Genomic DNA, 24,764 nt, shown 5'->3' with positions numbered 1-24,764 from the left:
CAGGGTTTCGATACGGCCCAATCATCGAAACTCCCACAAACAAGTCTCCTCCCGATAACCGCACGGTTAAATTCATCGACTTCACGAGCGAACGCTCCGGGTCTCGCGAGCGCAACGGCGGTAAGATTCACGATGCAGCGGGGCACGACGACGATATCGCATAAACGTGCCAGGACATCGTGTATAAAGCGGTATGCAAATACATAATGTGGTTTCACGACCCACTTCCTTCCACGGTTGTGCCTTAAATCGGTCCACGAAATTAAATGGAACCGCCCTGGTAATTGCTCCCTCTCTTATTCCGCGCTTTAATTAGTCGTCGACGATATCGCGAAAGTTTCCCGGCAACGGTTGGCGCGAGGAACCCGGCCAGACAAGGAGCACAACATTCTTCTTACAAGCTAGCACTTGAAATTCAGATAAGAAAAGCTTCTCTCCACCGTCATCTTCGCTGCTGCTCGCCGCACCTTGGCCCCGCTGCTGCGCCTTTCGTCCTGCTTTTTCTTTTTTTTTTCTTTTTTTCCTTTTTTCCTTCTCCACCTCCACGCCCAACCCGTGTCCTCGTAACAGCGTCGCGTTCCTCTTCCGTCATTGTTCCAACGCGCCGTCGCGCTGTACTTGCGTTACCGTTTTGCTCCACCGTGTCCCAGTGCCGTTCATGACCCTACATGTCCGTACGGAACTCCTGCCGGTTTTTAACTCCAGCTTTACCGACCGCTAAAAGTCACTATTTCACATTACCTTCTAAATGTAACAAGAGTGTTCTCTATCCGCATTTTTTTGGCCATTTTTTTTTTTTAATCAGTATACAGTGAATTCTCTCGATATATGTCAAAAACGCGAGCCTTGCCAGCGTCGTGTATCGTCCAAGAGATATGCTCGACCCGTGTTATGTTCACACTCCTCGGCGTTCCCCTAGTGAGTGGGGATAGTTCCGCGACGTTTATCATAAAGGCCTTGGCGACATATACAGAGGAATCACAGTATACCCAAAGAAATAGCATGACCCCTGTCCAATGAATGAATTTACAGTGACACCCTAAAAAGAGCCAAATGGGAAGAGAAATGGTAAAAATCGAAATTAGAAATTCAGAATTATTTTGTTAAATAATGAGATGTTTGAATTAAAATGGTACCTCCTCCTTCAATTTCAGACCAATAGAGCAGCTGGAGTCGTGTTTTGTTTTTTAAATGTCCCCCCTTCAAGGGATCATAACTCCTACAATTTCAAGTATTTTGCCTTCAAAGCATTCGATTGTATAGTCCGGATAGTAGAAAATAGGTAAAAAATTTGAATATGTGACTTTCGTCCGATTTCCTTGCAAAAGTTCATGCAAAGTGACGTTCCAGCTCAGACCATCTTAACATTCTGCTTTACTGCCGTGTCCCGGTGCCATTTCTGACCCTACATTTCCGAACGGAACTTCCGACGGTTTTTAATGGGAACGACTGACGAACGACATGCCACGAAAATAATGGAAAACTGATGTAACCGAAGCCAGCCAGCCGCGGAACAGAGAAATTGGAGATTGTACGCTTGTGCACACTTTCGCAGCTTTAATGTTAAGCTGCATTATAAATGCGTTTCTTGTGCGGAAATTAGCTGCTGCTATTTTGCTTGCTGGAGTCGTTTTGCTAGCCGATTTGATTTATGACGAGAAGAACTCTTGGACCGAGTTTCGTAATACGAAATTGTGTAACTTTTTGAAAAGTGGACCACGTGAATTTTCACGAATTTCGAAGAAATCGTTTGCTAAACGTGTACAGAAAATTTCTGGATAATTGTAGTCGACAGGAACTGCGAGAAAAAGTGTTGATTTCACAACTTTCTTTAACTGAGCGTGTAATACAAATTTTAAAAACGCAGGTATCTGTGTCAATTAACTCATCAAAATCGATTCCAGAAAACTTTAGAATTCCATAATATTCTTTACAACTTTACAATCCCATTAAATTAGCAAATCAATTCCTATTTAATTCCTAATGAATTTTCTGTTAAAAATTGAACCGAACCATTGCAATGCGAAAAATTCCGCGACAGTCCATCGATTGTCCGAAACACAATGTACAGATAAAAATGTAATTAGATTTGGTGGACAATAATCTCCAAGCGGAATCGTGAATGCAATCCGGTATCGAGAGAGCTCTCTAACCGGATTCGACACGAAAATTCTTTTTCGAATTCTCTTCCGCCGGACGGTTCCTTACAATCCTTTGCTTTTAACCTTGCCGCTATAGCGCGCTCCTATTCCCCGGCGAATTTCTTAATAATGCACCGCTTTCATCTGGCGCGCGAAAAAAATAGTCGGTTCTCTCGTAACTCGCGTTCCGAACTTCTTCTATGAAACGAGGCAATTAATCAGCACCACGACCGTGAAATAATTCGATAAGCTCCGTCGGCTCTTTTTAAGAACGCTGTTGTCGATTTTTATTAGATGTGTCGTCACGTCACATCGTTGATTCTACAGTTGTTTGTACTGCCCGGGGCGAAAAAATTACGTACTTCCCGCGATAAGTCTCGCGATAAGGAACTCTGCTACACAATTCTTGCTTCTACGAATTTATGAAAACGTACACCGCCAGACTACAAATTTAATTTATCATCCAGCGCGCGCGCACAGAAACTTCTAAACGAATTTTATATCCGGCTCGTTTTTCATTTTGGTAATAAAAAGTTTATTCCCCTTTCTTTTTGTGACGCTGATGACTCGGCAAAATTATCGATCCAAGTTGATCAAATATTTCAGAAGAATTTACAATGTAACGGTGTTTCGTTATCTTCGTGTTTTTCATGAAATCTAACGTGTCGTTCTAATTATTAGACGGCAATAAAACACGCGAAGGACTCACGCGAGAGATTATTCATTTTATGGATCGTAGACTGTACAGTTTTTAATTTAGCATTTGTTTGCACAAATGTGTCGGTATCAGATTTTCAATTCTCGTCGAAGGAAGATTCGTATTGAAGACTGTACATTAGAACGAGCAGGCAACAATCGTAAGATAAGACGCATCTGTCATCATCGTTCAGTTTTGCTCGAGGAACTGCCATCGTAACAGTCATTAACGTATCATCGTTCCGAGAGTTTCTGTCTCGTTCGGGTGAGCCTGTAAGCACGTGTAACTTTTGAACCAGTGAATTCCTAACGTTAAAACTCCGATTTTTGGCATTCTCTCGTCGAAGTCTACGGGATTCTACAAAAAAGAGTCCAAAATTTCTGGTCCCCCAAGTGAAAGTTTAACCGAAAAATAGCACATCTGTAGAGCGGACCTGAGGGCCGAGATGAATTTGCTGCTCGCGTTGACGGTGCTGCAATGCGTGATCGCGGGTGGCAACGGGGCAAGGATATTGGGAGTGTTCCCGTACCCAGGGAAAAGTCACTACATCGTGTACGAGACACTGATGAAGAAATTAGCAGAGAAGGGTCACGAGGTCGTGTCAGTGTCGCATTTTCCGCAGAAGAAGCCCCTGGCGAACTTCACGGACGTGGACATCTCTTCTAGCCTGCCGAGCCTAGTTAGCACGGTGTCCTTCGAAAGGTTCAAAGAAATGACCACGACGGTCTACGATATCAAACGGTTTTTGTACTTCTGCGGCTTTCGAATATGCGAGCCCATATTCCTGCACCCGGAGATGCAGAGGATCATCAAATCGAAGGAGAGGTTCGACGTCTTTCTCGTCGAGATGTTCGCCACTGATTGTTTTCTAGGCATCGGTCACACATTGGGCATACCTCTCACCGTTGCTACGATCAGCAGTGTAACTCTACCTTGGACTAACGACTTCATAGGGAACCCTGAGAACCCCAGCTACGTTCCAAATATCTTCGGCAGATTCACCGATCGAATGGATCTCTACGAGAGGATCCAGAACCTGTTCCACTTTCTTTATACCAAGTACACTTACAGGTGAGCACTGCTTTTGAACCGTTCGTGGGGTCATTGGCCGAAGTATAATGTGGAACAGTAGGTGAATTATTAGTAACAATCCATTACAAAATAAGAGTCATTTATATTTGTTGACGATGTTGAAACAATTTTTGAGGGGAAGTATTACGGTAAAAATTATTTTATATTCTCAATGTGAAAAATATACTATTAATACACAGAAATCGTTAGTTCTTGTAATTAGAGATTGATTTAAGGGAGGGTTTAATCACCCCCCAAGCATTCAGAGTATCTTTAAACATATTAACCCTTTGCACTCGAGTGGTGACTCTGAAGCGCCACCAGAAATTGTTGCGGCATTATTTTAAAAAAATCACAAGAAATATTACAAAATATTTGTTACATTACAAAATTTGTATTTGATAGATTACTAAACATTCAAATATTATACGTGGAAATCGGATCAGTTTCGTATGAATAAAATGAAAATATTCTAAGACAGGAGAAAAATTTAGTTTTAGAATTAAAATAGTGCCGAGTGCAAAGGGTTAACAAGTGTTCTATTACTCTGTTACGTTATATACTAGTCTGGAAATATATTAATTATATAATTATCGCAAAAGTATGGCGAAAGTAGAGGCTTCAAGCTCGAAAATACGTAAATTGTTGCACTATTTTTTTCCAGCGAAATCACCACAGTCCGAATATCGACAATTTTTCGAGAAGGGGAAATTTATTGTTCAAACAGTTTTTGGATCAATCGTAGTCGTTCGGATCACTTATGAGATTAATACACCAACAGCCTAAATTGAGTGAGTCGCTCTACTTCCATCGGATCTCTAAAGATAATGGTATCGATAACAACCATAACGATGTTCCTCGATTGTCTTATCGTAAGCGTGTATACATTCACGTAATAATTATCAAACAATGAGTCTTCACAAAAAAAAAAATCAACAAAAATCTTCTGATAACAATTGCTTATAAATGTTTGATTTTTTGGAATGGTGATTCACAAAAAATCTGTGAACAGAAGAGAAAAATGACCAAACATATTGTTGACCAATCGGAAGTTTGAATTTTTAGACATAATATTCCTTCGTCAATAATTGTTTAGAAATAGCTTCTTGGGGGTCATTCACTTTTGTTTTCACTATTTCTTTCGCTGTTGCCACTTTTGAGTAAATATGAAAAATGATTCTGTTGCAGATACCACTCGGACGCGGCGAGCTACCAAGTGGCAAAGAGATACCTCGGCGACGATCTACCGGACTTGGACAGGTTGCGATCAAGGGTGTCCTTGGTCCTGACGAACGGACATCCGGTTGTCAGCACGCCCCGAGCCCAAACTCCGGCGTTCAAGGAGCTCGGTGGCATTCACATTCCTCCGTCGGGTCCGTCGCCGCTGCCAAAAGACCTCGAGGATTACCTGGACGGCCAGGGCAAAGATGGCGTTATTTACTTTAGCCTCGGGTCGCAACTGAACCCGTCGACGATGTCCGAGCAAGCGGTCGCAGCCTTTTACAAAGCATTCGAACAACTACCGCAGCAAATACTGTGGAAGTGCACCAAAGAGAAAATGCCGAAGCTGCCCAGGAACGTTAAGTGCATCGAATGGGCGCCCCAACTCTCCATACTCTGTACGTGCATACATATATACATCTCCCCCCCCCCCCCCACTTTTTTCACTTTTATCTCTCCCCAACCGACCATCTCGAGGAACCATCTTTGACTCGCAGGGACGATACGTTTGCCCTAAGCGTTTCGTGCTGTCAATAAGTTAAAGTAGAACCACCGGATCACGGGAATCCAAGTTATTCAAAGTCTGAAGGGACGTTTCATTAAATTGCGAATGGCATTGCAATTAATTGCACGCAATTACACGGTAGACATTTTTGATCGGAAAATTGATCGGCTGGCAATAGATACTGGTGAACAAAGGTACAACAAAAATTCAATGTTCTTGAGAACAAAAATGCGTGTCTCGTTTACGTGTCACTTCTCCTGGATATATTCCGTAATTGTGGAAACACGTATGTAGGTCATTTAAATGGTATTAAGAGCTAGATTTTGCGGACCTTGTTTTTGCAAATATTGACCTTTCTCTCCAACTTTTTTCAGGTCAGACATATTTTGTTTTCAATTGAATACAGAGTATATCACTGTTATGTGATAAAAAAAATTGTTCAAGCTCAAATTAAAGTATGTTTGTTCCGGAACCGTTCAGAAGTAGTTGATCAAAAATTTCTTCAAGGCGGAATATAGTTTAAAATTTGATAATAGGCATTTAAAATTAAATGAATGTATCTCTTCCTATTGGAAAAAGGTAATAATGAAAAATTGTATTAAATTACAAATCATATAACAATAGCGAATAACAAAAAAATAAAAATCCTAAAATATAGTTTACTACGAATTGGATACGTCACACCAGCGACAAAGAAATACGTTTTTGCGATTAATATGACGCGTACGTAGAACACAGAGATAGCAGTTAAATGAGATAATATTACCGCGCAGTGAATTCGAACAGAATTCGATAAAAATTTCATTCTCGTCCGCTTTCAGGTTTTACACACGCATTGATAATAACCTTGTGAGAACAATACGATTGAACACCGCAGTATCGAATTATCGGGCTTAGTTAAGTTCGTCCTACTTTTCAAGAATATATTAATAATCACGAGCTAAAATTATTATGTGTTCCTCTGTAATATATTCATTTCGTATAATGAGCTTCGGCGTTTCAAACGTTCGATAACAAAGAAAAAACGAATTTATATGAATATTTCATGTATTTAAGTACGATCTGAATATTTACGCGTAAGTTAAATATAGCTGCACAAGAAGGATAACAATTACGCATTCCTGGATAGTATATTCCCACTAATTTTCAGTGTTTCACGTTTCGTAACAACAACAATCAAAAATAAAACGAAGTATGTGAATATTTCATGTGCGTCAACAAAATTTAAATATTTAGGCAAAGTTAAATCGTTCGGTAGTAATGGGGTGACGAAGAAAATGAGGGTTTTCCGTATAATTTCTCCTATCTTCTTTAATTGAAAATTCTGAAAAAAATCAGGCATATTTTAGCTATTAGAATGCAAGTCTCTGATTTTTTTCAGAATTTTCTGCTTCGAAACCGAATTTTCTAAAATAAAAAAATTTTGAAGTGCCGATTTCTTGTAGTAGTTATGAAATTCTACGTTTATATTTCTCACAGTTTTAGCATCTCGTTATATATATATGCCAGATTATGAAGTGTGAATTAGGGGCGGGCAAGATTCAGGGTAGTTTGAGTTAAATCTTGGAGCAGATCCAAATTTGCTCGTGCGTTACTTGAACGTGTCATTTCGTATGCTGTTAGCAGTCTGATCACTTTGCATGCAAATGATCGCAATCGAAGTAACTGATTCGAGACGACATCGCGCGCACCAAAGTACCATTAATTATTACTATGACGAAACTATTGCTCCACGCATCTTCGCAGTTTCTTTTTAAAATTGATTCCGGCACAACCTATTGCATCAGATGGATATTCGATGATTTTTCTAACTATGTGCCCTCACTTTGGAAAATACGAAAAAATTACATTTCAACAACCACAAAAAGATGCTGAAACTGTGAGAAATATGAACCTAGTATCTCATAACTTATACAAGAAATTGGCGTTTTGTTCATTTTGTTCTGAAATCGAAAATTTTGTTCATTTCTTAAAATTCGTTTTCGAATCAATTCATAATGTTGTTGACTCATCGATTTCTCTTTGCAATTTCTATCGTTCGATTCAATCCCGATTCACGGGTACCAGCTGAATTAAAAACCGTATGAATTTATCTTTTGTTTCAACCCTTTGCACTCGAAGCCATTTTAACTCTAAAATGAAACATTTTTTCCGACCTAGAATATTTCCCTACTATATATATTTTTTCGAGCTATACATACGAAAATGGTGCGATCTACTCGTACAGTACTCAAATGTTTAGTGATTTATTAAATACAAACAAATTTAATAATGCAAAAAATATTTTGAATAATGATACAGGAGTTTCTAGTGGCGCCTTACAGTCGCGATTCGAGTGCCAAGGGTTAAAATAGTAATGCGTCTCAAAGAATAGGTGCCTCACCCCGAGGCAGCCTCACAAAAAATTAAAAATTTTCAGAACCGTTTCAAACCCTCGTTCAACATATCATTTTCAGAGCCACCGAATAAAATATTCGAATATTCCCTATTTTCCCGATCGAATCGACTGAGTTTTTACTTGGCAAAATATCGGCATTCGGCAAATGTCGGCATATTGTTCAAGTAGGCTAATACTTTCCGGCAGAGCTAATGAATCGGAAGCGCGCGGGGTGATCGCTGGTAGAATGTGCCAAAGTAAATAAGTAAGGGTAATGTTCGAGTCACATAAACTTATTACTATCCGCAGGTCACCCGAACGTGCGGCTGTTTATCACACACGCTGGACTGCTTGGGTCCCAAGAGGCGGTTTATTGCGGAGTTCCGATTCTTGGGATGCCCTTATTCGGCGACCAGCACTTGAACATGGCCTACTTCGTGAAAAAAGGTCTGGGCTTGCAGCTGAATTACGGCGAACTCTCGCACGAGGCGATATCGGCCGCCCTGAACGAGCTGCTCACCAACCAGAGGTAATCAGAGGCGCCGTACTAGCCGGTCATATGCGAAATTATTTTTCACGGGCTTCGGATAATAATCCAATGAAAATTAATAACCCAGAACATGCCCGGGCACGTTTGCAGAAATAAAGAATGGCACAACGCTTTCGTAGTGGCGCGCGCTCGAACAATCCATTATTATATCTTCTGACCTGCGCTGACTGAATATTCCTGGCAGTCTGTAATTAATACCACGTAGGGGGTGCATCATAATATCCTCTCGCCACGGGGACTATTGCAAATTCATAGGTTACGTGACAGTGAAAATAGTAAAAGAAATTTATTTTTTTTTTTTTTTTTTGGTTCAGAACATTCTATTATGGCCCCGTCAATTTTTCATGTTAACTTACTACAATCGCAATAAACACGTCGATTAACCCTTTGCGGTCCAACGCGTTTTCTCTCTTTTGCTAATTTTGTTACAAAATTATATGGTTCATTTGTATTCCCATCGGTAGCTCTGTTAGCCTGTTTAGAACAAATAGGAACCACTACAGTTTTACTTATTAATTCGGACGTTATTGATGAATGTGATGGGAGTCGATAAAATAAGGAATTATTTTGACCGCAAAGGGTTGAATGTTATCGCTCGTTACGATGACATTAACACCATCGAAATCGATCCCGGGTTACAATCGTATTCGGCAACGTGCACCCGGCGAATGACAATTGTTTCACGAGATAAGTGTATGTATGTAGCGCGCGTGGAATTCTATTGTTGACTTTTGATTTGATCGCGCATTCGTTCCCGCTCTCATTAACCATTCACCCTGTTACAAGTCATCATTGTGACCGATCACGATTATTGTCAAGTGCGAATGTCCTTCGCTTCCACAGACCGCGAATTCCAACAGTCGTGTTTCATCATGGCAATTCTTAGTTTGCAGAAAAATCCACGATCTGGATTTACAATTTGGTTGAAACTTCACTTCGGCGAACCAGAAATTTTTAACTTTTTACCATATAATCCTGTACATCTTGACGAGAAAATGCCAAAAATCGAAGTTTCGAGGCGAGGAATTTCATTTGAAAATTTGATTTTTTAACAAGCATATTCAGTGTAGACACGAGGAAAGCGTTGAAGTGATTGTGAAAGACTTTTTCGACTGTTCGTATGTCGTTGTACGTAGATTGTTAGTCTCGCCATTGTTATCGCGGGAACGTAGTTTAATTAGAATTTCCCCGTACATCTGCATGATCGATTAAGTTCATCAAAAATATCCTTCTGCCCTGTGTACGTTCAAACTCTGGCCGGAGAGTATGTAATGAAATTACGACACGTGTTACACGTACCGTGGCCTGTGTGTAGACTCTGCTTCGAACCGGAGGTACTTGCTTGGTTAGTTTAATCGTACTGCGTTGAACTAACTATAAGTTTTGAATAGATTCCATTAACTCGATGCTTCCCGTGTTCACGTATCTTACCGGTTGGGCGAAAAGTCATTCCGGAACTTACCGTCTACTATTTGGGAACCTCTTAGGGAAATTTGAAGAATTAGGATCGAGTCGTGCGATGCCACTCTAAGCTTTTATATGCGTATATCTTGGACTATGAAAATCAAATTTGAAAAAACTATAAAATTTTTGCAGTGGTCCTTATTTCATCACAGTTATCTGCATCTGCAATGCAAAGCTAATGCGATGCGATGCAAAAATAAAATTAAATCATAGAATCTACTAAATATTATAACGTAATATAATTTCTAACGATTTTTAATGTGTGTCCAAAGAAATATAAATGAGTCTTCTATTCTAATCTGAATAATTAAATAATTTGGAACCCGTCGTTTCGACAAGTTCTAGTGCACATTAACCAGTGCAGATTATAGTGAATTATTATCGTTCTAGTGTTAACTATTAAGAGAAGTAAAAATATCTTTGGCAGGCACTGTACGAACTCCCTCCGATTTCTCTCATTTTTATAAATTCCTTTTCTGCAAATAACATTATTTGTTTGATGCTTTATGGATTCTCAGCTACAAAGAAGTCGCACAGAAAGCTTCACTGCGGTTCAAAGATCGACCAATCCCGCCGGCAGAGGAAGGTGCATACTGGGTAGAGTATTTAATTCGTCATGGACCAGACTCGTTGAAGACCGAGGCAGTAAACCTATCATGGTACCAATATCTATTGCTCGATGCTATTTCGATTATAGCGTTCGCGATCATTATGATTCTCGTAGCTGTTCGGGCTATTTTGAAAACAACATGGTTCCGCCATCTATTGATGTACGCTTTTTACATCGTACTCTGTTTAATAACTGCGACCTTAAAACTTGTTAGGCTTCTTTATGAATTGTCTAAGACTTCATATATGGTTTTGTACGAATCTACGATTGACACGATATCACAGAAAAAATTGGAAAAATAATTGTGAAAATCATCTTCGTCATTTTACGGCGACATTGTCTCCAAACAATTTTCATCAGTCTGTTGTGAGAAATAATTTAATGCCACATGTAAAACTAATTTCCAATCTGTTTAAAAGTATTGTAATCATGTATTGTCATCCACGTTCGATATTTTATACGTTACTATTAATTTTATATTGAAAATACAATAATCGTGATGAGAAAGAACATTCCTGCCAATCGAACAATTACCTTTTGTTTATCATAAGTGGATCGCGGATCTTTATGCACTCGTGATATTAAATACTCGCAAACCATTATTATCATCATTTAAATCTTTCGTTTTATGAAAAAACATTTACCTTTATTCTAGTGTTCATAGTGTAATTCAGGAGAACGAGAACTTGCATAAAGATCCTAAGCTTAAGCATAACAAATGTTCCAACATCATCTTAAGATTAAGACTTTAATTATGTGTTCACAAACAACGTTGTTATGCATCAAATAAATTTCGAATATTACCACCTTTCCTACTGATACATCTGCAACCCTAATCAGACTCGTGCAACGTTTATCAACAATAAAAATTGCTCATTTGAATCAATAAACTGTGTCTCATTCATAATTCCACTTTGCCAACAAATGGTCATTTTATTCACAGATGCCAATATTCCTCAGTTCATTGTGTCGAGATAATTTAACGTGAATTTTTTCTCATTTTCGAATATTAATAACCATGCAAATATTTGTGATGGAAAAGCAAAACCTGACGAGTGGAGCACATGCATACCTGAAAAGCTGCTGTGATGCAAAAATTTGCAAAATTCCCTTAAAACGTTCAGAAATCACTACTAAGCAAATGACGTGTTTCCGGAAGAATGAGATGTCTTAGATAATACAAATTCTTCGTCTAAATTTTAAAAATTGGCTTCTTTCGCGCTTTTCTGGCCGAACAACCCCCCCCCCCCTCCCCCCACCACTGTGCAGGGCCAAGAAAAAAGTAGAAGCGTCGTTTTATTAGTTATAAGGGTCGCCTTACATGGGGGGAAAGAAGCTTTTGCATATTTCGACGTTATATCACTCGCGCTTTATTATGAATGCACAGGCACGGAGTCGCAAAAACAGGAAGCCGGAAAAGCCGGCCGCGTCTCTCATTCGGGGAATAAAAGCGCGGTTATAAATTAGGGGACAAATCGCGGCCCCTTTGCGACTTCGAACGCAATAACTATACCGGGAGTACCAAAAATATAGCAGAAGGATTACAATAGGACCGCCGGCACAATTGTAACAAGCACTGCCTAACCATGTCGTGTGCTACAAACCTCACGTGGAGGTCTGGGTAAGCTTAAACAAAGAAAAAAACGAAAACAAATTTTGTCACACGAGTATCACTTACGTCAACCGAAGTGCATACGCGATATTTCAGAATTTTTTCAGAGACAATTACTAAATGAAAAATGCCAATATTTTTAGAGTACAATAATGCAACTTTCAGCTTCGCGTTGCAATTTTTTGTTTAAATCCATTCGTTTTGAAATAGCGGAGTTATTCGTTCGTTTCGTAACCTCACTTTTTGGAACTTTCGTTAAAACTGTAAACTTTTCGCAATAGAAATGTGTTCGAATACGAATTAATTATTGTAGCGATTGCGGCTGGCTGCTGCAAAGTCAACTACCTACTTCAAATGTATATAGAACCGTAAATAATTGAGGCATCGGAAAAATCGTTCACTATGTTGTAGAATACTCCGTGTCAGAATGATTTCTCCGAGTTTAAATAGTGACAAGGGAAGATAAAAGAATTTACTTACTGAAATCGTGTTCTATCGTTCCTGCGTCGTTTGAAGTAACGTGTAGCATCCGTGGTGAATAGTATCGTCATTGTCTCGGTTGATATACGAACATGGCTTCGATTTGATTAAGGTACACGTGCACGTGCAATTCGATCGCGGAAGCCATGCTTCTCCGTGAAACTCTCGAAACTTTGCAGACCAGAAAATATCGTTGTTAAATGTTCAAGAGCGAAACGAGAACTGAATCCACGTGCGGTCAGGTAGCCGCAGGTATTATGACAACCGAGGTTGTCGCAGTCCACGGACTTTAAACAGGGGGGGGGGGGAGCGTACCCTAAGCGCGCAACTACAATTAATAGTGCGGGGTGGAAAACTTCGACACCCTGGAGACATGTTTCCTCGTCGGTCGATCGATTACACACGTCGATGATTTTCTCGTGGGAATTGTTAAAGTGATAAGAGGTACTCGACAAAAAAATTTACAGGGTTCCTCGGCACCTTTCAGTAGAAAAAGTAAACACGAAGCTATTATTTATTTTGGTGTAATTATTTAATTCTAACACGATCGGAATAGTTTTTTTATTTTAAGAATAGCAGACGCGATCTGTGATAATAACTCTGCTATTATTTAATCACCAAACTGATATTTATACTAACTGTATATATATATTTTTGCAAAGTACAACAAATAACATTTCACGAAAAAAAAATATTAAAGAAGAAGATTAGAAAATTTTGGATTCTCAAGTGAATATTGCTATTGCTATCAAAAGATTAGCTGTGAATTATGAATTTTTATTAGCGATTGATTAATTGCTACTATCTTGAAATCGTCTGAAGTTCATTGTGCTCACTACAAATATCTTTGCCGGTGATCGATAATAAAACAATGGGTCCATTGACTTGAAATCTGCGTCATTAGGTTATCAATTAGGTTATCGTCTGATCCCGATCGTGATAGATCACGAAGAGGTTACATGCGTGCAAAATGGTCAGAGTATTTTATGAGACGTGGGCATCTACCGATACGCGAGGTACTGTTCATTTATAAATTATTAACGTATACTAACTATTTCTTCTTCACATTTGTATTTCGTTATGCTTTTCTAATTTTATGCTCTTCTAACAGTTAATTATCTAACAGTTAAATACACTTTATATCGTATGTGTTTAGGAGTTTAATTTATTAATTATGAAAGAAGAAGTAATTTCTTTTCAGAACCAAAAGTCAAAACAGAAAATATTTAAATGACAAAATAAAACACAAAATATTGATTCACAGATAAAAATTCTATGATTTGCATTAGCGTTAGGTGGCTTGCCAAAATGTGCTAGAAGGAATCACAGGATTTGTAATTAGCCATTTAATTTCGTTTGTAAATTTTTGCAGGATGACTGTTCATACGTTTGGCAAATACCTGGCCCGGATCGGTGTCAGTGGGTGCACACAACCCACGACTGCTACACGGACTCTGTGTTTCAATATACCGAGATCCTCTTTTGCAATTTCAACTCTGAAAATACACTTGTGTTCGCGTTTGGCTTGATACTGATGGTGCTGTGGCTCATGTACATGTTCTTGATATTGGGAACCACAGCTGACAACTTGTAAGTTGTTATTTTTCATATGAAAAGCAAATATTTGCTCGGCAGATATTTATGCAAAAAATTCCATATTTATTTGCCTAAACTATACAACACACTGCGGCTTTTAAAACGTTTTAACACTTACAATTGCATGTCGATCCATATATTTACCTTTACTACTTCCTAAGCACTTTGAATATTCATAAAGCAAACCGCGATTCGTTTTGCAAAATTTAAATTATTTACACCAATTTCAAGAGACAGGAGCTACATATAAATTCACCTCTTCTCTCAATAATTCTCAAATTGAACACGCATAACTTTTGAACCAGCAAATTCCTCGCCTTAAAACTTCGATTTTTGGTATTTTCTCGTCAAGATGTACAGGGTTATATGGTAAAAAGTAAAAAATTTCTGGGTTGCCGAGGTGAACTTTAACCCTCTCTTTTAAGACATTCCAGCTAATACAACCAAATTTTCCAATTCCTATCATACTTCAGATTTCTCATTTTTAAATTTTAAGAGGTTTAAATTTTGTAATAGGAAAGAATAAGAAAAATACACTTATTGTATAACAAAAACCGTGTTAATTCTTACTTCTTCTTAACTACTTAGAGGTAGCCTAACCACTTGTCACAGAAAAATGTCAGTGCCATTCCTATCCAGAGAATCACGACATGAACGTGTTGTAAAACGATATTGGCGATTCCCGCGCGAAGAGAAAGGGTGAAGAGAATCGGAGGGTGCTTGTTAATAATATCGCTATTGCTGGAATCAAATGTCTATGATTTCCCATAAAAAAAGGGGGGTGGTGCGACTTGCGACACCTCGCGTAAAGTCTTTTACGGCACATTGTGTTCGGTAAAGGGTGAATGATGGTTCATCCTGTGCGTGGGAATCGACGTATTCTCACGTGGGTAGCGATTCGAGTTTAATCCAGACTGCCCGAGAAGCTTTATGCCCGCCATTAAAAAGAAACGTTTCCCGTCCGCAACGCGGTGGATAGACGCTTCCTACCCCAATAAAATTCGAGCATATTGGCGATAATAATACCACGGTTACACAGCGTTCGCCGTTCCACGTAATTTAAGCATCTGCTACCCATCTCACTCGAAGTGACATCACCCGAACTTTCGGAGCACGATACTTTTTAAGATATTGTTTAAACAAATTAATATATCTAAAATCGGCTTGGGCGGTTAGATTTCTTACTAAAAAGTACATAACTTTGCCATTTGTACGACCCCTCTAGCTGTAATAATTCCCGAGATATTCCACCATATATGGTTCGCACCCCAAACTTTGAGGGCTGTTTTCAACCACCGAGTATGAATGATAACAGCTAAAAAAAATATGATTCCAATATTTTTGCAAGAATTACGTCCTCCCAAAGCTCATTGCGATCTGGTGAAGTCATTTCGGGACAGGGTCGTCAGATGAGGGGAGGGAGCACGAATTCAGGGGAAAAAGTTACCCTCTCTCTGCCAGGCCGTGGCGAAAACGTAGAGAATAGCGCGGTAGAGGGGGAAGTTAGAGTAGGGCCACAAGTCTTGATCTGGCGACACTTCTTCAGGGTCGTTCAGGTCATAGACCCAGCAGCACAATAGCTATGACAATGCGAGTGACAAAACACGCAGCGTTACCCTCAGGGGCGTGGCTTCGTGCGTGTAGGGGCGTGGCTTCGTGCCCGCCGTGCTGTATGCCCAGGGCAAGATAATCGTTGCCCGTACGGGCACACGCTGAACAGCTCTGACCTACTGTATAGCATTTTCTCCACTAATGTTCCTCCCACTCCCCCGATCTGGTAAACGTTGCTGACCTGTTGCGATTCTTTCTGTCCACGCAGCTTTTGCCCATCGTTGGCAGTGATAGCTGAGATCCTGAAATTGTCGGAAAGTATAGCCGGGGTGACGATACTGGCATTCGGCAACGGTGCTCCTGACATCTTCACGTCCCTCGTATCGGGCACCGACGAAGGGATAATCATGTTCACGGAACTAATCGGCGCCGGGGTTTTCGTCACGGCCATCATCGCCGGTTCCGTGGCAGTCGTCAAACCATTCCGGGCCGACCTGAAGCCTCTCATGAGGGACGCCTGTTTTTACATGCTGTCCGTATGCTGGATCAGCTATGTCGTCCGGGACGAGACCATCCATCTCTGGGAAGCTATAAGTGCGTATCCGAGCCCGTATATGGTTTTGCTATGGCCGGGGATTTCTGACGGAACCATAAAATCCCGGGATTTCTGCGATCACTCTCCGAAATGGGACCATCTCAAATACAACGTGCAGGATGAGTGGGGTGGTCCATATTTTTCGACCTTTTTCTCGTTTCACCACCACACCCCTCCTCGCCTAAATTGTGAGACCTGAGGGTGTAGCAGGTTAAGGAGGTCAAAAGTGCCCCCGAAACCAAATTGAATTTGTAACAGGCCATTCAATAGCTTGTCCAAAGAAAACACCTTATGCCAATTTTCAACCCCGTATGTCGACACGGGGGGTAGCAATGGGGTGACAAGGAAAATCAGGTCTTTCCGTAATTTCTCTTATCCGTTTCAATTGAAAATTTCGAAAAAAATCAGGCATATTTCAGCTATTAGAACGCACGTCTATGAATTTTTCAGAATTTTCGAAATCGAATTTAAAAAAATGAACAGATTTTATCCATTATCCCACGCGAGTTTCAGCTACACCGTATCTCGTCGTTTCGTTCAGTTTGTCCCTCGCATTTATTGTCAGGGGAACTCCAAATCCTAATTTCAGAAAAAGAGAGCTCCGAGTTCCTTCCACGCCTTAATAGCAATTGGAGTATCATAAACCCTTGTGCACGGCGGAAGTGAAGGCTCCGGGCTTTGGAAAGGTTCCTGGAATTAGAAGGTGTAGCTCTCGTGCAGCAAAGTGGCCCAAGGAGAACTTGGAGGGAAAATTTAGTTTTCCTCAACGAAATCTCTGTTTGGAAAAACACTCTTGTCAGGACTCTTGTCGCCACTTTAGCTCTGTGTAGTATGCCGTTCAGACGCGGAGACTATTAGGCTTTTGTTCGAATAATGCACAGACACTAATGCACATTAACTGTCGAATTTTAGAATGAAAGAATGAAACTAAACTGTCAGGCGTACCAAATATATTTCTGGCGCCGAGTGGTGTACGTAAAATTCTAAAATCCCCAAATGGGGATCGTGGCAGCTAATGGGTTAAGTTACTCTGATCTATTTTCTCTCCTGAATCGAGATGACATAATTTTAGAATATTATTTTTCTTCTTTGACATGGTCCTTTGAAGCTAGAGATGATTATAATTCACACCGTGATATTTTCGGCTAATTTCTAAATTCTTTTATCGTAAGAAGAGATCGTCGTTAATAATTTTTCGAGTTGGAAATAAAGAAACTATTTTAAAAAATTTTGTGCTATCTCGCGAAACGTTGTCCTCTGTTTTAATTGGAATCCTTTGAACAATGAAGATCCTCTAACGACCCCCGCGTGTTCGGGAGTGTCTTCCGTCAAAGCCGCAGGGAGCGCTCTATGGTAATTGCAATTTTAAAAAGTTCATCTCGTTTGAATCGCGCGAAATGTTCGAAATTCAAGAGCGGAAGTGTGTATTGCCGGTAATTTTGGCCCACATCCAGTACCCTAATGGCGCATCCTGTGTCCAAGGATTAAAAGCCCAGGATGCATAGGTCCCTCTAGACCTGACTAGGGTGGAAGTTTCCCATTCTCTGAGGCAAAACTTTGAGGTTTAGCTTTTCGGTGCACAATTATAACAAGAAAAATCTGTATCATTAAAGCAGTGTTTTTATGTGCTCGAATAACTATTCTTGTTTCATAATTTCCACCAGAAAGATTCCTACAATTTCAATAATCACAATTGTTTCCTCATAAATTCGGTAAGAAATCGCTTAGTCTATGAATATTTTCTGCCAATAATCACGGTCTCGAGACTGTCATGTTTCCTTGTTAATTTGATAAAAATAATTACATGATCGTTCTCCGGCACCATAAATTTTGCAAACTTTTCCCGTTCAACGCAGAACAACTCGGCGAAGAATTTGCACTAACAATTTTCCGGACGGAAGCATTCGGAACGGAACAACACAGCTTCAAAGATAAATTCGAACCTTTTGAAACATTCGGACGTTTAAACGAAATTCATTTCATCAGAATACTATGCGGAACGGAGGTCCCGCGTTCGGCCGAAATTACGCGAAAAATGCCCGCGAAGGGGGATGCATAATGCACCTACGGGAATCGAATACGTTGCGCATGACGAAAATGGAAACTTTTATTCGCCCGGAGCCATAAGCACGCGGTTTAATTCGGCAATAACAATAACTCCGGGGCGAATTAAATTAAGCGTAGCCACGGCGATCTTTCTGGCGTTGGTTTTCTCGCAATCTGGCCGACGAATTTCTGCCGAATAACCTTAAAAAAAGAAAAAAAGAAAGATAAAACAGCAGGGGGGAAAAATGAGATCATTGTCATCGGAGCCAGCGACGGGATCGACGAGAGAACATTTCAAATCGACCGTGGGAAAACAATTGAACCGTCTCGGAAAACAATTAAAATCCATTCGAAAGCGATCAATTAAAAACTCGACTTTCGAGCGCAAGTGGTCCGCTCGAAGGAAAGGAACGCGGAACGGAGCTAAATTGTTAGGGCGATATGCGGTTGATGAATGGACGTTCATTTCAACGGTATGAAATTTAAAATGCGTTTTATGCGCATCGTAACGGACAAGCGGAATTGATAAGTCGGCTCCGCGAATTTTCAATAGAATTATTTGCAAGAGTTCCGGAATATTTCTTGACATGTTGGGATTCATTGCATGTCGAAGGATTTTGAGAAAAAATGATTACAAACACCCTTGCCATAAAAGAAAATAAATAAAAAAAAATAGCTTTCAAAATAGTTTTGCTTTTTATCCCGTGAATTTTATTTTTCCTCCTGGAAATTATGAACAAGTTCTAATCACTGCGACCCGAAAAAAGAAATCGTAGCGCAGGGGGATTAAACATTGAACGCGAAGGAAAATTTAAAAAGGAGCTTTTTATATGGTTTTCTGTTGCAGGTTTCGTGCTATGCTACGTAATCTTCATCGTGGTGGTGGTATTAATGCAAATGTACGAGAACAGAGAGGCAAGGCTGAAAAGTGCGTTTCGTTTTTCAGGGGTTTTCGGGGGTGGAAAAGGGTTAGTGCTCGGTCGAACGGCGTGGTTGAATCTTAACCGGAAGGAACGAAAGGCTCTCCGGGTTTCTGCACGATAAAAATGCTTTATACCAATTTTTCCCGGGAAATTCATTTGAAAGAATAACTTTGACCCCTAATTTAATTGCGGAGCTTTAACGCGGCTACGATGTAATATTATTCTTGGAAATGAGGGTATGAAATTGGATAGAGAATTTCGAACGGTAACAGCAACGGATAGTTATGCTTTAATTAGAAAGTCTCTGTTCGTTTGGTGGGAGTTATGCGGTATCAACGGAAGAGTAAATCTACTGATTGCCACTTCTTCGACAGATTAGTTGTGGGATTGATTTATCAATGTGTTCGGATATGCCAATCACTGTTAATGGAAGCTTACCTCGTTACTGCCAACGGCTCTCGACAGAGCAAATGGTATAGCCGGTGCTAATACGCACACAGAATACGTGAAATGTAAAAACTTTAATTAATTCGACGAAAGGTCGAAAAGAGCGGTCATAATCATTTTTTTACCACCACTCGCTTCACTGAAAAAATCAATAAAAAAGCATTTTTCCAATTTTTCTGAGGTTTTTGATCTTTTGCAACCAGAATGTTCTATTTAAAAATCTGAATCAATTATAGTATGCGTATCCGAGTCTTCGACTTCTGCTAGATTTTTTTCAGAATTTTAGCAAGAGAATAAACACGGGAAATAGGCAAAATTTTTCATTTTACCCCGTAACTACCCTCCCGGTCGAGATATAGGGTTAAAATTTTACACATCATGGTTTCCCTTAATGCCCTATCGAATAATCCATTAGCCTATTCAATTTGACCCGAGGTCATTTTTCACCATTTTATCCGGCTATACCCTTTGCTATCATCGAGCGTAGACCATACTAATCTGGAAACTTCTCTGTTCCGAAGATTCTTTCACAAAACTTTTACTGGCACATTCGTGACATTTTTCTGAATAAAACGACCTCAAACACGGCACAGTTCGGATCATATTTACACGTTCAATTGACGACTCGGTAGAACCTCGATTATCCGAACTAGTCGAACTAGCACTACAGTTTTTTATGTAGTTACAGTGTTGGGTTAACGATCGGTACAACAAATCGTGTTCTATACGGATCCCTTCATTTAGACAATGGATAATGGATAATTCGGATAATGGAGGTTCCACTAAATCGTGGATTGTACGATCAAATATGCTCCGAATAATGTCATGTTGGTACTCATTTTAATCAGAAAAATGTCGCGAGTATGCTGGTAAATGTTTCACGAATCAATTATTTAAGACAAGCGATCCCGTATGATATTAGGGAGGCACTGGTGGCCATGGAAATGCACACCGTATGTAGCAGGAATTTTCCGACAAACATCGTGCAGATTTCTTTCGCACATACCATTACGGTAATTGTCTTAAACGTTTCGAAATACGTGTTGTCCACGCATAGAATGGACGACACCACGGACAGGACGTACCTCACGAAGCAGCGCTTAGCAATCCGTGAAATTTCAGTGGCGCAAGCATTAGACAAACGTGTGACATTCACTTCGGTTACGTTTGCGACTGCATTTACGGCTTCATTGTTCAACGATACGAACGTGGGCAACGTGACGTTCCGCCTGTGAGTCGAAAGCAGCAGTAACTGCAGTTCATTAGGGGCAGAAGCTCTCTCTCTCTCTCTCTCTCTCTCTCTCTCTCTCTCTCTCTTTTTGCGTCGATAAAACGACAAAGAGTAAAGTACTTACGTTCGAATGCTTCGAGCGTCTGTTTGACATGCAGAACGCGGCCGGTTTTTCTGTTGCCCGCCCTTTTCTGTTTCCTTTTTTTCCTCCGTGCTCGTTCTTTTATATTTTTTTTTGTTCCTCCTTTTGCATAGTTAGTATGCAAGAGAAGTCAATCATTAGGCGTCTGGTTCGCGGAAAGAGTAGAAGTATTTCGAGGCGATCCGTCGCGGCGCGGCGCAGAGCGAGCGGCTGGGGCTAAAGGACAAAAGAGTTGCCTCCTGCGCCGGCTGCAGCTATCGATCCTTACCCTCGAAGACTTCCTTACGTACTTTTGCAGGCAGGATCCCAAGTGTATCGGATCCAGACGTCCTGCGCACTTACTTGGAGAACGAGGACGTGGCCACGATTCCGAGGATTCCCGTGAGGTCACGCGCGTTCGGTCTACGTACCAAGCTCGGTACGAATGCTGTCTCCACGATTGATCACCTGCTCCCTAAAAATTCATTCAATTAGAATCCAACATCTCGTACCCATGCATCTTGCACGCGCCTCGCTCTGTGCTCCACGCTGCAAGGGATTTCGGGACGGAAATTTATAACTGCGACTCTCTATGCAGAGTAAAAAAATTTCTCCACGTCTATTAAAAAATACAGGAGCTTGATAAAGAATTTTTTTATTCGTCACTTCATGTATGTTGAAAATTAATATATCGACGTTTTTAAATTCGAAGTTACGAAATTAAAGTCGAACACCCCTTTTTCTAAAGAGCGTATTAAGGAAATTTCATTTTTTTACCAAATAACAAGTTTACTATGACTTTCTTTTTAGAGTAATTTTGATTCGAATAATTTTTTTGTCGGTTTGTCGAAAATTTGTGAAAAGTCGAGAGAATAGAAAAAAAGACTTTTCTCTCTAAAGTCAAATTTTTTAAAAGAAATGTGTACTACTAAATCTTGAATTTACTCGCAATGAAAGTGAATATTGCAAAGTTTTCTTTGCATCTAATATTGATTAGAATTGCAAATACATTTTTCAGACGTGGCAATCGCCACTGAACAAAGAAGGGAAATGCTGAGAAAGTCACCTAAATCAGAGGATAGACTGTCGTTAACCGAGGAGGACACTGGCAGGCCGAAAGGGTTGTTCAAAGAGTTCTTGTATGACATTACACCTATAGTCGAGGAGGACTGGACAAGCGCGAATCCGATTGTGAAATTCGTTTTAATTATCCGCGCACCTCTAATGTTCCTGTTACAATTATTTATCCCAGTTGTGAACACGACTGCCGCAAAGAAAGGCTGGTCCAAACTGCTAAATTGCTTCCAGCTGTGTGTGACACCGACGTTGGCATTGTTTCTATTAAACGGTTAGTCGTATTAATTGTTGCGACTTGTGCCGCTGCTGTTATAAATCGCCGCCGCTAATAAAAGCTCAGGTTCCTCTCCCAGACTTATTTTCAGGCGCGATGAAATACGAGCGACCGCTTTTTTCCTTCTCTCCATTTTGCAAATCGTTGGTGTTTAGCTGAACGCTTAATAAATCGTTCGACACTCGCGTTTCAACGACTGAAACAATGAAATATAATGAAGCCATTATTTTCTCAGAAACTTCTTTTTCATGTTACCTTTATGTTCATTTTTTAAAAGAATACCTTCAAACTACAAGAATCCATAATTTTTTAAACTCAACTCAATTTTAAGCTACATTACTTTAATTTAATTTGGAACTATACAGTTACTTTAATTTAATTTGGAACTATAACTTAATTTAATTAAATTTGGAAGTATAATTTAATTTCAAGTTTCACTCATCTAATTTTGCAACATTTATTTAATCCAAATAGAATTGTATGTACTACATGACAAGTAATTACACATAAGTAAATCGTAAGTAGTGTCATCATTTAGAAATTGACTAAAAAATTCCAGACGTTATATTTTACTATACAAACAAAAGTGTACTGTTACGTTTTTAAAACAGCAGCACGACTTCTTTATTATACGAATAAAAATATTGTTTTCGTTTCTTTTGTTAACAGCAGTACGACTTCTAGCGCACCTATTGTTTCGGGCTTCAGTATTCTCTACTGCGAGGGAAACAATGTTCGTGTTACAATTTTTATAAAAAAATATCTTCTCCGAGTTTTTGAAATATTTTTCATATTTGCGAAATGTTAGAAGGAGAAATAGTAAAATAACATTGACAGTGTTCAACGAAATCTGTCGTTCGTTGTTTAATCATTAATATTACGTTCTAGTTTATCGAGTATGGAAATGTGAAATTTATGCTATTTCTCTGTGCCATTATATGGCAAATACAGTGGCGAAACGATCCGATTAGTCAATTTAACTGTCGTCTCATTTTCACCGTTCTTTTGCAGTCTGGCACGGCCATATTGGCCCCGTTCCAATTCTGGCGATATTCCCCCCTGCCGGCACGGTAATTGGTGTAATTGTATTCCTTAAAACCGAGGAAGACCGTGTACCTAAGTATCATAATGCGAGTACTTTGCCTTCTCACGATTCCCAGCGACTTTTTTCGAATTTCTTCTTTTCGGTGAGAATAATCGGTTCACTCGAAGTCTTGAAGTTCAACTATTCACAAACGCTTTTGCGAAGTCCTAAGTTAGAATTCACAATATTTTATAAATTCATGGCTACCGGAAGAAAAATTATGCACAACTTTCCCAGGAAAATTTGAACTTGAATAGCGGATTTGAAAATTTTTTAAAAAATTTATCTTGGAGTTCAACTATTTAGAAACGCCTTTGCAAAGTCCTAAGTTAGAATTCACAATATTTTATAAATTCATGGCTACCGGAGGAAAAATTATGCACAACTTTCCCGGGGAACTTGAATAGCGGATTTGAAAATTTTTTAAAAAATTTATCTTGGAGTTCAACTATTCAGAAACGCCTTTGCAAAGTTCTAAGTTAGAATTCACAATATTTTATAAATTCATGGCTACCGGAAGAAAAATTATGCACAACTTTCCCGGGAAAATTTGAACTTGAATAGCGGATTTAAATTTTTTTTTTAAATTTATAGAACTCAATGTAAGTACTCAAAATTTATATATAGTTCGAGATTAATTGGCGACGTCTCTCTATTTTTCGAAAAATCGATATTTCTCACCGAAAAGAGAGGAAATCCCTCTTTTAAATCGTTACCCTAGCGTGACCACGGGATCTTAATGACGGACGACGAATTAATTGCAGGCTTTCGCGTTTTTTGGATTTTTTGCTGCCATGCTGACGGTGTATTTGGTAGCCGGCGAGGTGATGGCGGTTCTACAGTGTGTGGGTTACGCTTTCAGTATATCAGACGCCATGCTCGGTATCACGTTCCTCGCGTGGGGTAACAGTATAGGGGGTAAGTAGCACAAATTTATGTTACGGGTTCGCAAATTCACGTAATTTCAAACGTTTCACTACCGCACCATGATTCGGACGAGATACTTCATCGTACGATTTATTTCTGATTCACCTATTAAAAAAAGAATTTACACAATCGAACTCATATCTTAACAGATGACTGAATCAATC

At 39.7% G+C, this 24,764-nt stretch overlaps 2 protein-coding genes across 2 annotated transcripts; both read left to right on the top strand.

Annotated features, from left to right (window-relative positions):
* The first annotated feature begins 3,140 nt into the window (after positions 1 to 3,140).
* LOC143360580 (UDP-glucosyltransferase 2) lies at positions 3,141 to 11,516 on the top strand. Its single transcript, XM_076799571.1, has 4 exons — positions 3,141 to 3,909; positions 5,098 to 5,528; positions 8,322 to 8,541; positions 10,545 to 11,516. The coding sequence occupies exons 1-4, from the start codon at positions 3,284 to 3,286 to the stop codon at positions 10,936 to 10,938; spliced, it is 1,671 nt and encodes a 556-aa protein (XP_076655686.1). The 5' UTR covers positions 3,141 to 3,283; the 3' UTR covers positions 10,939 to 11,516.
* Positions 11,517 to 12,928: 1,412 nt separating this feature from the next.
* LOC143360513 (mitochondrial sodium/calcium exchanger protein) lies at positions 12,929 to 24,599 on the top strand. Its single transcript, XM_076799444.1, has 11 exons — positions 12,929 to 12,980; positions 13,196 to 13,214; positions 13,633 to 13,798; positions 13,885 to 13,914; positions 14,101 to 14,314; positions 16,128 to 16,469; positions 19,364 to 19,444; positions 21,558 to 21,677; positions 22,257 to 22,586; positions 23,601 to 23,719; positions 24,438 to 24,599. The coding sequence occupies exons 1-11, from the start codon at positions 12,929 to 12,931 to the stop codon at positions 24,597 to 24,599; spliced, it is 1,635 nt and encodes a 544-aa protein (XP_076655559.1).
* Positions 24,600 to 24,764: the final 165 nt, after the last annotated feature.

The sequence above is a fragment of the Halictus rubicundus genome, chromosome 13, assembly GCF_050948215.1.
Source record: "Halictus rubicundus isolate RS-2024b chromosome 13, iyHalRubi1_principal, whole genome shotgun sequence".
Lineage (NCBI taxonomy): Eukaryota > Metazoa > Arthropoda > Insecta > Hymenoptera > Halictidae > Halictus > Halictus rubicundus.
The sequence above is the reverse complement of the archived record's forward strand: the minus strand, read 5'-3'. Positions and strand labels throughout refer to the sequence as shown.